The 14,666-nt window shown below is 50.8% G+C and overlaps 1 protein-coding gene across 4 annotated transcripts in view; it reads right to left on the bottom strand.

The window, feature by feature from the left end:
- Positions 1-14,666, bottom strand: part of STEAP1 (STEAP family member 1) — a 43,137-nt gene that overhangs the window by 12,459 nt on the left and 16,012 nt on the right. For all 4 annotated transcript variants that reach the window (XM_075316826.1, XM_075316825.1, XM_075316824.1 and 1 more), the window contains exons 4-5: positions 4,855-5,367; positions 4,546-4,710 (exon numbers count right to left, since the gene is read on the bottom strand). In XM_075316826.1, the coding sequence (XP_075172941.1) occupies positions 4,546-4,710; positions 4,855-5,367 (678 nt within the window). The remainder of the gene's footprint in view (positions 1-4,545; positions 4,711-4,854; positions 5,368-14,666) is intronic.

The following is a 14,666-nucleotide window of genomic DNA, read 5'->3' as shown; positions in this document are numbered from 1 at the left end:
TGCAGAGCCGTGACTCTGGGATGCGTGTGACATTCCCGGAGCTGTTAGTTATTCACACTGAGGGGGGCCATGGATCAATGATTCAACAGTGCCCATATTGTGAGAGACATGTCCGGACTGCTAGGCTTCTAGTATCATAGCCATAGTCTCAGAAAAACTGTCAGTAAATACTGCAGACACCGTCCTCATCCCCTGGCCATTCCCAGCGGCCGGCGCGACCGCCCTAGAAGTGGCCAGCGTCCCGCCCCTCTCCTGACTGGCAGGTCTGGGGGCGGGAACGAACTAAAGCAGGCCGCAAAAGCCGGGGACTCGAGTTATCAGCGCGGCCGCCGTAAAAGCGCGGGCCGCGCTGAAGTCCCCGGCGCACTACAAGTGCCAGCCGCGCCGCTGTTCCAGCGGCCGGCGCGCCCGAGTCCTAGACGTGGGCAGCGTCCCGCCCCTCTCCTGACTGGCAGGTCTGGGGGCGGGAACGAACGGAAGCAGGCCGCAAAAGCCGGGGACTGTAGTTATCAGCGCGGCCGCCGTAAAAGCGCAGGCCGCGCTGAAGTCCCCGGCGCACTACAAGTGCCAGCCGTGCCGCAGTCCCAGCGGCCGGCGCGGCCGAGTCCCATAAGTGTGCCTGCTTCAGCTAAGCTGAATGAGGCTATGGCACAGGCGCCGCAGCGCTGATGTCCCCCGGCGCACTACAACACCCAGCATGCTGCGGTGTGAGCGCCAAATGCACGGGGACACAGAGTACCTTGAGGAAGCAGGGCCATGTCCCTGATGTACTCCGCTCCATCCAGCATCTTCTCCAGGGGCTGTAGATGGAGCACGGTCTCAGTGCCTGGAGACCGGTAAATCCCACTTCACCCAGAGCCCTGTAAAAAGGGATGGGGAAGGAATCAGCATGTGGGCTCCTGCCGCCGTACCCGCAATGGGTACCTCAACCTTACAAACACCTCCGACATACAGTGGGGTGAGAAGGGAGCATGCTGGGGACACTATATGTGTCCTCTTTTCTTCCATCCGACATAGTCAGCAGCTGCTGCTGACTAAAAAGTGGAGCTATGCGTGGATGTGTTGCCTCCTTCGCACAAAGCACAAAACTGGTGAGCCAGTGATCCCACTGGGGGTGTATAGCCAGAAGGGGAGGGGCCTTACACTTTTAAGTGTAATACTTTGTGTGGCCTCCAGAGGCAATAGCTATACACCCAATTGTCTGGGTCTCCCAATGGAGCGACAAAGAAAAGAGACCAGACATAGAGGGAGAAGAGACCAGAACATAGAGGGAGAAGAGACCAGAACATAGAGGGAGAAGAGACTAGACATAGAGGGAGCGAAGAGACCAGCCATAGAGGGAGAGAAGAGACCAGCCATAGAGGGAGAAGAGATCAGACATAGAGGGAGAGAAGAGACCAGACATAGAGGGAGAAGAGATCAGACAGAGGGAGAGAAGAGACCAGACATAAAGGGAGAAGAGATGAGACATAGCGGGAGAAGAGATGAGACATAGCGGGAGAAGAGACCAGACATAGAGGGAGAGAAGATACCAGACATAGAGGGAGAGAAGAGACTAGATATAGAGTGAGAGAAGAGACCAGATATAGAGGGAGAGAAGAGACCAGATATAGAGGGAGAGAAGAGACCAGATATAGAGGGAGAGAAGAGACCAGATATAGAGGGAGAGAAGAGACCAGCCATAGAGGGAGAGAAGAGACCAGCCATAGAGGGAGAAGAGATGAAACATAGCGGGAGAGAAGAGACCAGACATAGAGGGAGAGAAGAGACCAGACATAGAGGGAGAGAAGAGACCAGCCATAGAGGGAGAAGAGACCAGACATAGAGGGAGAAGAGATCAGACAGAGGGAGAAGAGATCAGACAGAGGGAGAAGAGATCAGACAGAGGGAGAGAAGAGACCAGACATAAAGGGAGAAGAGATGAGACATAGCGGGAGAAGAGACCAGACATAGAGGGAGAGAAGATACCAGACATAGAGGGAGAGAAGAGACTAGATATAGAGTGAGAGAAGAGACCAGATATAGAGGGAGAGAAGAGACCAGATATAGAGGGAGAGAAGAGACCAGCCATAGAGGGAGAGAAGAGACCAGCCATAGAGGAAGAAGAGATGAGACATAGCGGGAGAGAAGAGACCAGACATAGAGGGAGAGAAGAGACCAGACATAGAGGGAGAGAAGAGACCAACCATAGAGGGAGAAGAGACCAGACATAGAGGGAGAAGAGGCCAGACATAAAGGGAGAGAAGAGACCAGACATAGAGGGAGAAGAGACCAGACTGTCAGTGTTCCGGGATTTCCAGCTTGCTTCTGAAGGATATTTCCCTTTGTTAACATGGAGTTTTCTGTTCTGTTGCCCTACTTCCTGTTCATCTGTTTAAAAACCCGCCCCCAAGCTTAGTCTAGTTGCTTGAGTATACTGCTTCCTGTCTACTCCTGCTCAGCTGCTCTCATTTCCTGGTTGCTATTTTGGATCCTGGTGAATCACCTGACACCGGCCCTGGACTCCACCTGGTCTCATCGAGCTGTGCCCTCGCTGGTCCCAGACTCTGTCTGCCGTCTCCGGTTGGCGTTTGTGCCCGGTCCCTTCCGGTACATATCCACCCTAGGACCCGTGTTCCACGTCCAGTACGGACATTTTTGGACTATAACCTGTTGCACTTTCGTGTCCCGGCTGCTGCGCATTTAGGCCTTCTGGGGTGATCGCCAGACAGCCCCTGTATAGGGGTTCGCTCCTGGTGGCCTCCCTGGGGGAGTCCAGTGTGCGGTCCCTGGAATTCCCATTTGCTCCGAACCTGGCAGGTATTTACTGTGTTTATGTTCTACTGTGTTTATGTTCTTCCTGTGTACATATTGTTGGTTGCATATTATAAAACTTCTTTGCACCAAGAACCTGTCTCTGGTTGTCATTGCCCTAATGCAATCGAAATCCTCAGTTCATACAATAGTATGACACAGACAGAGGGAGAAGAGACCAGACATAGAGGGAGAAGAGATGAGACATTGAGGGAGAAGAGAAGAGACCTTGAGGGAGAAGAGACCAGACATAGATGAGACATTGAGGGAGAAGAGAAGAGACCTTGAGGGAGAAGAGACCAGACATAGAGGGAGTGAAGAGACCAGACATAGAGGGAGCGAAGAGACCAGACATAGAGGGAGAGAAGAGACCAGACATAGAGGGAGAGAAGAGACCAGACATAGAGGGAGAGAAGAGACCAGACATAGAGGGAGAGAAGAGACCAGACATAGAGGGAGAGAAGAGACCAGACATAGAGGGAGAGAAGAGACCAGACATAGAGGGAGAGAAGAGACCAGACATAGAGGGAGAGAAGAGACCAGACATAGAGGGAGAGAAGAGACCAGACATAGAGGGAGAGAAGAGACCAGACATAGAGGGAGAAGAGACCAGACATAGAGGGAGAAGAGACCAGACATAGAGGGAGAAGAGATGAGACATTGAGGGAGAAGAGAAGAGACCTTGAGGGAGAAGAGACCAGACATAGAGGGAGCGAAGAGACCAGACATAGAGGGAGTGAAGAGACCAGACATAGAGGGAGAGAAGAGACCAGACATAGAGGGAGAAGAGACCAGATATAGAGGGAGAGAAGAGACCAGCCATAGAGGGAGAGAAGAGACCAGACATAGAGGGAGAAGAGACCAGATATAGAGGGAGAAGAGACCAGATATAGAGGGAGAGAAGAGACCAGACATAGAGGGAGAGAAGAGACCAGACATAGAGGGAGAGAAGAGACCAGACATAGAGGGAGAAGAGACCAGACATAGAGGGAGAGAAGAGACCAGACATAGAGGGAGAAGAGACCAGACATAGAGGGAGAGAAGAGATCAGACATAGAGGGAGAAGAGAAGAGACATAGAGGGAGAGAAGAGACCAGACATAGAGGGAGAAGAGAAGAGACATAGAGGGAGAGAAGAGAACAGACATAGAGGGATAAGAGAAAGACCATTAGGGTAAAAGTTAAAGGACATGGGGGAAGAGTAGAAGGGATATTGACAGAGACTAGACAGTATATGATTAGAAGAGAAGGGTAAAACATAATAAGGAATGAAAGCAGAGAGAAAAAGGTCCAAAAAGGCAACAATGCCAGGGAAAGAACAGGGAAGAAACACAATGGAAAGGCAGGAAAGGAGTACAGGTGGGATAGGAAAAAAATAGCAAAAGGGTAGATAGGAAGCAGATACTGAATAGCCAAAGTGAGAAACAGGAGAATAAGGGACAGTGATCGACAGGGACGTTTCATGGGGTGGGGAAGAAACAGAGACAGAAAAGTGAGGGAGCAGAGACAAGATGGAGGAAGCAGGAGGAAAAGAGAGAACATGGAGAAAGAAGATAGAGGACATAAAGGGAAAAGAGTCTGTACATGGAGAGAAGAGATGGGATATGGTAGTAGACAGAACAGTAAATAGTGACATGGACAGACATTACGAGGAGGCATTGTATGACTGCTCTTTGCGTGACCGGGCTCCTTCTATAATGGAAATGAGTAATCTACATTTTCAGTGATCACTTCATGAAAACTTCTATCGTACCTGGATGAAGGTATACTCTCGCCACGACAAAGAGTTTCCAATGGAGGGGATTGATGCCACAGCCAATATACCTAATATAGCAAGTGCTATAATCCCCAGACACACATATATCTCCATCCTCCACACGTCATGCTCAATCCAACTATTTTCTTTCTGTTGTTGAACCTGTACCAATAAAAATTAATTTTGTAGCGTTTTTTTGGTTTAGAAAACCCATTATCAAATACTCTATTAGGAAATTCAGGGATAAAGGGGTTGTGTGGGACTAACATATTGATGACCCATTCATAGGAGAATGGTAGGACATACCTGCTCATATGCCCAGTTCAGTAGTTTATATCTGTAGGACCTTCTCATAGGGTAGGACAGACTGTAGACGGCATGCATTGTGGCCGAGAAGAAACCCAATAGTCCAAACTGTTTCCGTCTAAGCATCCATGTGTTCAGCCATTGTGGAAATCTTTGGTATTTTGTGCCACGGTGAAGCTGGAGAATGGTGGCTAATACTCCCGGCAAATATGCCAAAGTCAGAAGTGTGATGCCAACATCCGGCCAAACTTTATTAACCACTAGAATTGGAATTCTGTAGAATTCATTTCTCTTATGTATCAGAAACGGGTGCAGAACTTCTCGGAGAAATGTGTATATGAAGAAGAGCAGCGCCAGGGAAAACGCTACTTTGGCTGGTAGTCGCCATTTTGGAAACAGTTCCATTTTTTTGTGGGCGAGGCTGACAGGTTCCCAGTCAAAGACATCATAATAATCTGATTCTTCGGGGTTATCAAGATCACAGTTGTTATTGTTCAGCTGTAAATTAATATTCTATAAAGGATACAAGAGAAAAAAAATTAGGCAAAATTCTAAGAATATCAGATAAAACAGAAGTCTTATTTAACAATTCATCATTGCATTGCCATCAGTTTTTGGCGCAACTCAAAATAGGACCTCAAAAGAGGACAACAAATCCAAAAATAGGTGGACGCACCATCAACAAAGTCCAAGAGTCCAATTGGCAGCATAAATCAATAGAAGGAAGTTGATGGCATCCCAGAGTAGGTGAAATGCAACGGTTCAACGTACCATAGGTCTTTTTCAAGCATATGTATGCTGCAAAAAGGCCTATGGTAGTGTATCACTAGAGGGGTTTTTACCCGATTCGTTGCCGGGTCGGGGGTTGCAGATCCTCTGCGTCATCACGGGCTGGCCTGGCCCGGTTTCCTGACCCAGAGGCGTACAGGAGGGAGGGAAAGCGGTGGATGGGAGGCAGGATGAAGGATGGGGGTGATAGTGATGGTTCGGAAAGTCTTTTTAGATCGTGACACCACCTGTGGTCCGCGGCCAGAGATGGACCGCCGCTGCGGGTGCTGCTCTCCGGGGCTGATGGTGAAGGTCGCAGCCGGGATGGTGTCGCTCCCCACAGGCAGAGCGGAGTTACCCCGGAGAGGATGATGGAGGACGCAGGGGGGTGGTGGTAGTCCCCGTTGGCGCCGCAGCGCTGGGCAACGGCGTCGGTAAAGGAGAGGCAGAGACAGGGGCTGTGGTTCCAAGTCTTTTACTCACTGGTAGTTCAGGCGCTGCCCAAGAGTACCAGTCTCTGCCACAATGGACTCCTGCCGATCCCGAATCCGTGGAAGGTCAGGTCTGGTGTGTGTCAGCCTATTGGCTCTTCCTCCTTTGATGAAGTATCGGATCCCCGTGGCGTGAAGCACTTGGGGATCCCGGTGTCAGGAAAGTGTCCCGTCCTGTATGCTGATAGCACGGTTCTGCTGTGGGGCTGGCCGAAGACCTCAGCCTCGGATTCTATATTCTATTTGGCTCCAGGAATAGTGGGACAGGTCCGGTGACTTTTCTAGCCTGTTCCCGTGACCCTTGCAGAGTTGGTAGACAACATGAAGTATGCCTGCCCTAGGGTTCTGTACCCAGACAGCGCCGGTCCTGTGGAAGCAGCTGCCTGCTTCTCCCCAGCGACCATGTTGAACGCCTTGGCCCACAGAGCTGCTCACGCACGTCCGCTCTGCGTCTGTAGCTGTTCTCCTCCTTTTTGTAGTTGTGTTGTGTGTTCCAAGCTGTTGCCCCCAGCCTCTGCCACCGGCTGATTCACTGCTCTCACCAGGTCAACCTGCTCTTCCCACCATGTGCTCCTAACTCCCACTGGTGGTTGCTTCACCCTAACCCTGAGTCCCCGGTTCCAGTGGATCGGGGAGCCCCTGGTGAGGTGGCTTCCTGTAAACCCAATCGCAGTGGGACCCCCTTCTGTGACCCGACCCTGGCCCAGTCCCCATTGGGGAGGGCAACCCACTGTTTATGTATGTGTATGTTGGTGGCACCGATGCCGCCCTTTCTTGGTCCCGGGATAAGTACTACACCCTAAAGGAGGTGCAGTAGCAGGGGCGCCACAGTAGATCGAAACGATGCATTCATGACAGAATAAAGAAGCTATGTGATTTCTTCACCTACTCTGGGATGCCATCAACTTTTTGCTATTCTGATTTGTAGGCTTGATGCAGAAAACGCATGGGGACTACTGATTAGAAGATGCAGGCAGGAGGTTTGCAGGGCTCTGGTTACATCTTATAGATGATCTCTTCTTCAACTATAGACTTCAGTCGCGGGTTTCTGCAGGTTCCCCATCAGCAGTCAGTTTTGTGTAGAGAAAAAAAAGCAGCATGTCAAATGTTGGTGCGTTTTTTTCCTGCGTTTTGTAGCCCTTCCAGCCATTGATTTTACTAAAAAAAAAAAAGGCATGCCGCAATAACATAAAAAAGTATACGTTTTTTGGTGCATTTTTCTGCCACAAGGTGCAGATTTTGGTGCAGAAAACTTTCAAGCGTGCAAATATACCCTTACTGCCTTTGCAAAGTGCAGCAGATAAAAATGAGTTTACCACCAGCTGCTGTGCTCTGCATAGGCAGCAACTAAGAGGACAAAACTCAAATTTTTATACTTTGTGGTTTTCTTACTGTGCCCAGGAGTCATTCAATGAAGAAGCTGATTAGTGCAGACCTGGATCAGTGACAGTGAGGGCAAGGGATGGGGAAATCAAAATTGTACACCCCGTAAAGTATGGGGCCTGGGGCAATTGGTCATGTGAGCGTCCCCAAAATACACCACTGTCATCATTACATCCGAGCCAAAACATTAATTTCACTACTTAAGAGATTAATGTTCTCTTGTACATCAGGAACGTCATCCAAAGTGCCCGAGGAAAACAGGACATTGTGTGTTTGCAATGACGTCAAACCTAGGAAAACTATGTTTGCAAAGGGCAGCATTGTCACCGCTAGCATTTTTTGTGCGAATTTGACACAGCATTTTTCAATTCCTATTTAATTGTAGAAACACTGTGATTCTGCTCTGAAAAATACAATTACGACTTTATATGCATTTTTTTTTTCAGGCTCCTAATAGAAGTTGATAATGATAAAAAAAAAGCACCGAAAGAAGGGAATTTTGTTTACTTACCGTAAATTCCTTTTCTTCTAGCTCCAATTGGGAGACCCAGACAATTGGGTGTATAGCTATTGCCTCTGGAGGCCACACAAAGTATTACACTTAAAAGTGTAAGGCCCCTCCCCTTCTGGCTATACACCCCCAGTGGGATCACTGGCTCACCAGTTTTAGTGCCAAAGCAAGAAGGAGGAAAGCCAATAACTGGTTTAAAGACCAATTCAATCCGAGGAAACATCGGAGAACTGAACCATACCACATGAACAACATGTGTACCCGAAAAAACAGAAAAACCCCGAGAAAACAGGGCGGGTGCTGGGTCTCCCAATTGGAGCTAGAAGAAAAGGAATTTACGGTAAGTAAACAAAATTCCCTTCTTCTTTGTCGCTCCATTGGGAGACCCAGACAATTGGGATGTCCAAAAGCAATCCCTGGGTGGGTAAAAGAATACCTCATGATAGGGCCGTCAAACGGCCCTCTCCTACAGGTGGCCAACCGCCGCCTGAATGACTTATCTACCTAGGCTGGCGTCTGCCGAAGCGTAGGTATGCATCTGATAATGCTTGGTAAAAGTAAGTAGACTCGACCAGGTGGGTGCCTGACACACCTGCTGAGCCGTAGCCTGGTGCCGTAATGCCCAGGATGCACCCACGGCTCTGGTAGAATGGGCCTTCGGCCTTGAGAGAACCAGAAGCCCAGTAGAACTGTAGGTTTCAAGAATTGGTTCCTCGAGCCCCCGAGCAAGGGTGGATCTGGAAGCTTGCGACTGTTTATGCCGACCAGCGACAAGGACAAAGAGTGCATCCGGGTGGCGCAGGAGCGCCATGCGGGAAGTAGAACCTGAGTGCTCTCACCAGAACCAACAGATGCAAATCTTTCTGAAATTGATGGACTGGACGAGGACACAAGAAGGTGAGGTGATATCCTGATTGATATGAAAATGGGATACCACCTTAGGGAGAAATTCCGGAACCGGACGCAGAACTACCCTGTCCTGGTGAAGGACCAGGAAGGGAGTTTGTATGAGAGCGTTGCTAGCTCGGAAACTCTCCTAAGAGACGAGACCGTTACTAGAAGGCCACTTCCCGTGAAAAACGGGAAGGGAGACATCCTTCAAAGGCTCGAAAGGCGGCATCTGGAGAGCAATTAGAACCTTGTTCAGATCTCAGGGCTCTAACGGCCGCTTGTACGGAGTGCTGAGAAGACAAACTCCCCGTAGGAACGTGCGTACCTGAGGAAGTCGTCGTTTCTGAAAAAATACAGATAGCGCTGAGACTTGTCCCTAAAGGGAACTGAGCGACAACCCATTTTCCTACCTAGATTGCAGGAAGGAAGGAAACATAGACGATGCAACCGGCCAGGGAGAAACACCCTGCGCCGAGCACCGAGATAAGAACATCTTCCACGTCCTGTGGTCAATCTTGGCGGACGTTGGTATGCTAGCCTGTCTCATGGTGGCAACCACGTCCTGAGGTAATCCTGACGACACTAGGTTCCAGGACTCAATGCCACACCATCCGGTTGAGGGCCGTAGAATTCAAATGGAAGAATGGCCCTTGAGACAGCCAGTCTGATTGGTCTGGTAGTGCCCCCGGTTAGCCTACCGTGAGGCACCACAGAACCGAGTACCACAACATCCTCGGCCAATTTGTAGCGACGAGGATGGCGCGGCCGCAGTCGGTCTTGATCTAGCGCAGTACTCTGGGCAACAATGCCAGAGGTGGCACCTAAGGTAGCTGGAACTGCGACCAATGCTGAACTAAGGCGTTTGCCGCCAGAGCTCGATGATTGTGAAACCGTGCCATGAAGCTGGCACATTGTTGTTGTGCCGTGACGCCATTAGATCGACGTCCGGCCTCTGTCAGCGGCGCCAGATCTCCTGAAACCCGTCCGGGTGAGGAGACCATACTCTTTCGGCCACACCTCAGCGACTTATGAAGTCAGCTTCCTAGTTTCCACACTTGGGATGTGAATTGTGGATATGGTGGATGCCGTGTCTTCCACCCACATCAGAACCTGCCGGACTTCCTGGAAGGCTTGCCGGTTGCGCGTTCTTCCTTGGTGGTTGATGTATGCCACCGCTGTGGAGCTGTCCGACTGAAGTCGGATATGCTTGCTTTCCAGCCGCTGTTGGAAGGATTGTAGGGCAAGATACACTGCTCTGTGTTCAAGAACATTGATCTGAAGAGTGGACTCTTGCTGAGTCCACGTACCCTGAGCGCTGTAGTGGAGAAAAACTGCTCCCCACCCTGATAGACTCGCGTCTGTCGTAACTATCGCCCAGGACGGGGATAGGAAGGACCTTCTTTTTGACCAAGAGGTGAGAAGAAGCCACCACCGTAGAGATTCCTTGGCCGCCTGAGAAAGAACGACGACTCTGTTGAGGGACGTCGACTCCTCGTCCCATTGGCGGAGAATGTCCCATTGTAGTGGACGCAGTAAAACTGCGCGAAAGGCACTGCCTCCATTGCTACCATCTTACGTAGGAAGTGCATGAGGCGTCTCAATGTGTGCGACTGGTTCTTAAAGAAGAGCTTGCAGCCCGTAGTGAATGCTGTTTGTCTAGCGGCAGCTTCACTATCGCTGAGAGAGTAAGAAACTCTATGCCTAGATATGTTATCGATAGGGTCGGGGTCGGATCTGACTTTAAAAAGTTGATGATCCACCCAAAACTCTAGAGAGTCTCCAGCGCAACGTTCGGGCAGTGTTGGCATGTTTCCTAAGAGAGTGCCTTGACAAGTAGATCGTCTAAATACGGGACCACAGAGTGACCCTGAGAGTGCAGGACTGTGACTACTGCTGCCCTGACCTTGGCGAAGACCAGTTGGACTGTCGCTAGCCGGAAGGTAGAGCTACGAACAGAGGGTGTTCGTCTCCTATAACGAAGCGTAGAAACGCTAGTGCTCTGGATCAATCGGCACGTGTGGATAAGCATCCTTGATGCCTAATGATGCTAGGAAATATCCTTGGGACCTTGAGGCGATGACATGGCGGAGGGATTCCATCCGGAACCGCCTGGTGTCCACGAGCTTGCTGAGCATTCTTAGATCCAGAACGGGACGGAACGGCCCGTTGTTATAGGTACCGCAAAGAATTTGGGGTAAAAACCGTGACCTTGTTCCTGAAGAGGAACGGGGGTCATCACTCTTTCTGCCTATAGAGTGCACCCTGTTTGCAGAAGAGCAGCGGCCCGGCCGGGAGGTGGAGAAATTCTGAAGAATCGAGTTGGAGGACGAGAAGTGAGCTCTATCCTGTACCCGTGAGACAGAATGTCTCACACTCAATGGTCATTGACCTATGGCAGCTAAATATCGCCAAGGCGGGAGAGCCTGCTACCGACCGAGGCCGCAAGTCATGAGGAAGCCGCCTTGGAAGCGGGTTTTCAGACTGTCGCTTTTTTGGGCGAGACTGAGCCCGCTAAGAATCTTAGCTCCTCTGATCCTTTTGAGTCCACCTTGGACGAGGAAAAATGGGACCTGCCCTAGCCTCGAAAAGGCCGAAAACCCCGACTGCCTCTTGCTCTGTTGGGGTTTGTTGTGTCCGGGCTGAGGAAAGGATGAATCCTTACCCCTGGACTGTTTGATGGTTACATCCAACGCTCACCAAACAGTCGGTCTCGCGTAAGAAACAAATGCAGACATTTGAGAGGTTAAGGATGCCACCTGCGGCACAGATGTACGTGTAACCGTGTCAATCTGTGTAAGACAAGCTGAAATAGCTTGGAGTGCCCCAAGGGAGAGAATGCCGGAGCCAACGGTGCGCCGACAGCCTCATAGATGGCTTTCGACCAGAGATCCATCTGTCTGTCAGTGGCATCTTTGAGTTTGCAGTTCCATCTCCCACTGCAACTATGGATCTAGCTACAAGCCTGGAGATTGGAGGATGCCGCTCGGGACATTGGGTCCAGTCCTTGACCAAGTCAGGGGACAGGGATAACGTGTATCCTAAGCCGTTTGGAGAAGCGCATATCTGGATAAGCATGGTGTTCCTGGACTGCCTCTCTGAAGGCAGAGTGGTCCAGAAAAATACGTGAAGCTGACTCCCCCACTGGAGGAGCTGTGAGAAATAACCCACATTCTATAGATGGACGCTATAAGATTATTTACTATGGCGTCACAATCAGGTGTATCCAGATTGAGAGCGGTCTCAGGATCAGAATCCTGAGCCGCTACTTTCGCCTCATTACACAGCGAGTCCTTCTGCTAGGACCCTGATGAAACCGAGGCCGCTCATAGCGAGCCCACTTAGGCTGTCTGGGACTGACGTCCGTGCAGAGCCGTGACTCTGGGATGCGTGTGACATTCCCGGAGCTGTTAGTTATTCACACTGAGGGGGGCCATGGATCAATGATTCAACAGTGCCCATATTGTGAGAGACATGTCCGGACTGCTAGGCTTCTAGTATCATAGCCATAGTCTCAGAAAAACTGTCAGTAAATACTGCAGACACCGTCCTCATCCCCTGGCCATTAGTGCATACAATGGGAGTCTATGTACCTGCCGGCCGTATAGCCGTACATGCTGTACCAGCTGTATAGAAAAACATGTGGTTCTGCACCTTTGTTTTACACAGAGAATATGCTGATAACTCCTCCGCATAATCCAGGAGGGTATATACAACGTGCGACCAAACAGTGCAATGTATATAGTACAAGCATATCTATAAGTGCACTTCTGCACTAGTGGGGTTAGCACCACAGGTGCTGCTTAACGCATGTTACAGCGATTGTGTGACTATCAGAATGCCAGGGTCTTCCACACTTGTCTCTGTATCGTACAGAAACTGACACTAATGGCTGCCGGTGTCCTTGTAGAGAAGGAAGCCGTGGGCGTGCCTGAGAAAGTGCGGGAATCCGGATTCACAGTGCACACAGTGAGAGGGGTGGAGTATGCAAAACATACTCCAGCTCTCAGCTCTGCTCTATGCAGCGTCACGCCCCTACCCTGACTGTCAGGGCTGTGGGCGGTAACGAAGGGAGACTAGGCCCAGAAGCCGAGGACTCGAGTTTACAGCGCGGCCGCCGTAAAAGCGCGGGCCGCGCTGAAGTCCCCGGCGCACCACAAGTGCCAGCCGCGCCGCAGTTCCAGCGGCCGGCGCGACCGATTCATAGAAGTGGCCAGCGTCCCGCCCCTCTCCTGACTGGCAGGTCTGGGGGCGGGAACGAACGGAAGCAGGCCGCAAAAGCCGGGGACTCTAGTTATCAGCGCGGCCGCCGTAAAAGCGCGGGCCGCGCTGAAGTCCCCGGCGCACCACAAGTGCCAGCCGCGCCGCTGCCAGCGGCCGGCGCGACCGATTCCTGGAAGTGGCCAGCGTCCCGCCCCTCTCCTGACTGGCAGGTCTGGGGGCGGGAACGAACGGAAGCAGGCCGCAAAAGCCGGGGACTCTAGTTATCAGCGCGGCCGCCGTAAAAGCGCAGGCCGCGCTGAAGTCCCCGGCGCACTACAAGTGCCAGCCGCGCCGCAGTCCCAGCGGCCGGCGCGACCAATTCCCATAAGTGAGCCTGCTTCAGCAAAGCTGAATGAGGCCATGGCACAGGCGCCGCAGCGCTGATGTCCCCCGGCGCACTACAACACCCAGCATGCTGCGGTGTGAGCGCCAAATGCACGGGGACACAGAGTACCTTGAGGAAGCAGGGTCATGTCCCTGATGTACTCCGCTCCATCCAGCATCTTCTCCAGGGGCTGTAGATGGAGCACGGTCTCAGTGCCTGGAGACCAGTAAATCCCACTTCACCCAGAGCCCTGTAAAAAGGGATGGGGAAGGAATCAGCATGTGGGCTCCTGCCGCCGTACCCGCAATGGGTACCTCAACCTTACAAACACCTCCGACATACAGTGGGGTGAGAAGGGAGCATGCTGGGGACACTATATGTGTCCTCTTTTCTTCCATCCGACATAGTCAGCAGCTGCTGCTGACTAAAAAGTGGAGCTATGCGTGGATGTGTTGCCTCCTTCGCACAAAGCACAAAACTGGTGAGCCAGTGATCCCACTGGGGGTGTATAGCCAGAAGGGGAGGGGCCTTACACTTTTAAGTGTAATACTTTGTGTGGCCTCCAGAGGCAATAGCTATACACCCAATTGTCTGGGTCTCCCAATGGAGCGACAAAGAAACGCAATTTTACAGTATTGAAATGGCTGAGAAAAACATAATAAAATAGGACGACTTAGAAACTGAGTTTTTAGGGGTAAAATTTGTGTCGAAATTTCCAAACTATGTGATACAGCAAAAATCTCATTCCAGTCTTGTCATAAGGTCTGGTTGGAACAATATCTCCATTGTACAAACTATAAATAGGGCAAGTTACTAGTAATGAGGCCGAGAAGGTGGGGGGGCGGAAAGACACTGTGGTTAATGGAGAATCTGCTATGTACTTTACTAATGAGACTACAGAAAACAATGGGGGTGGCCAAGGGTCACTGAAGAATAATTTTGTGTCCAATTTTTCTTTTTTTTTTCAGAAATTGAGGAACCCCACGTTAGAGATGGGTCTCCAAATTTAGAATCCTTATCTATAGGCCCGAGTGACTCTCCCCCCCAAATTTTTGAGCAGATTTCTTCTATTCAGTCCGGGTAAAAATTAAGACATTGTTGCCAGAAAAAGCTGAGGACTGGGGCTGGATATGAGGGAGTAGCAAAAGTGGCACACGTGGCAAGAGGACAGAGCCAGCCGGCC

The sequence above is a fragment of the Anomaloglossus baeobatrachus genome, chromosome 6 (genome assembly GCF_048569485.1).
Source record: "Anomaloglossus baeobatrachus isolate aAnoBae1 chromosome 6, aAnoBae1.hap1, whole genome shotgun sequence".
Taxonomy (NCBI): domain Eukaryota; kingdom Metazoa; phylum Chordata; class Amphibia; order Anura; family Aromobatidae; genus Anomaloglossus; species Anomaloglossus baeobatrachus.
The sequence above is the reverse complement of the archived record's forward strand: the minus strand, read 5'-3'. Positions and strand labels throughout refer to the sequence as shown.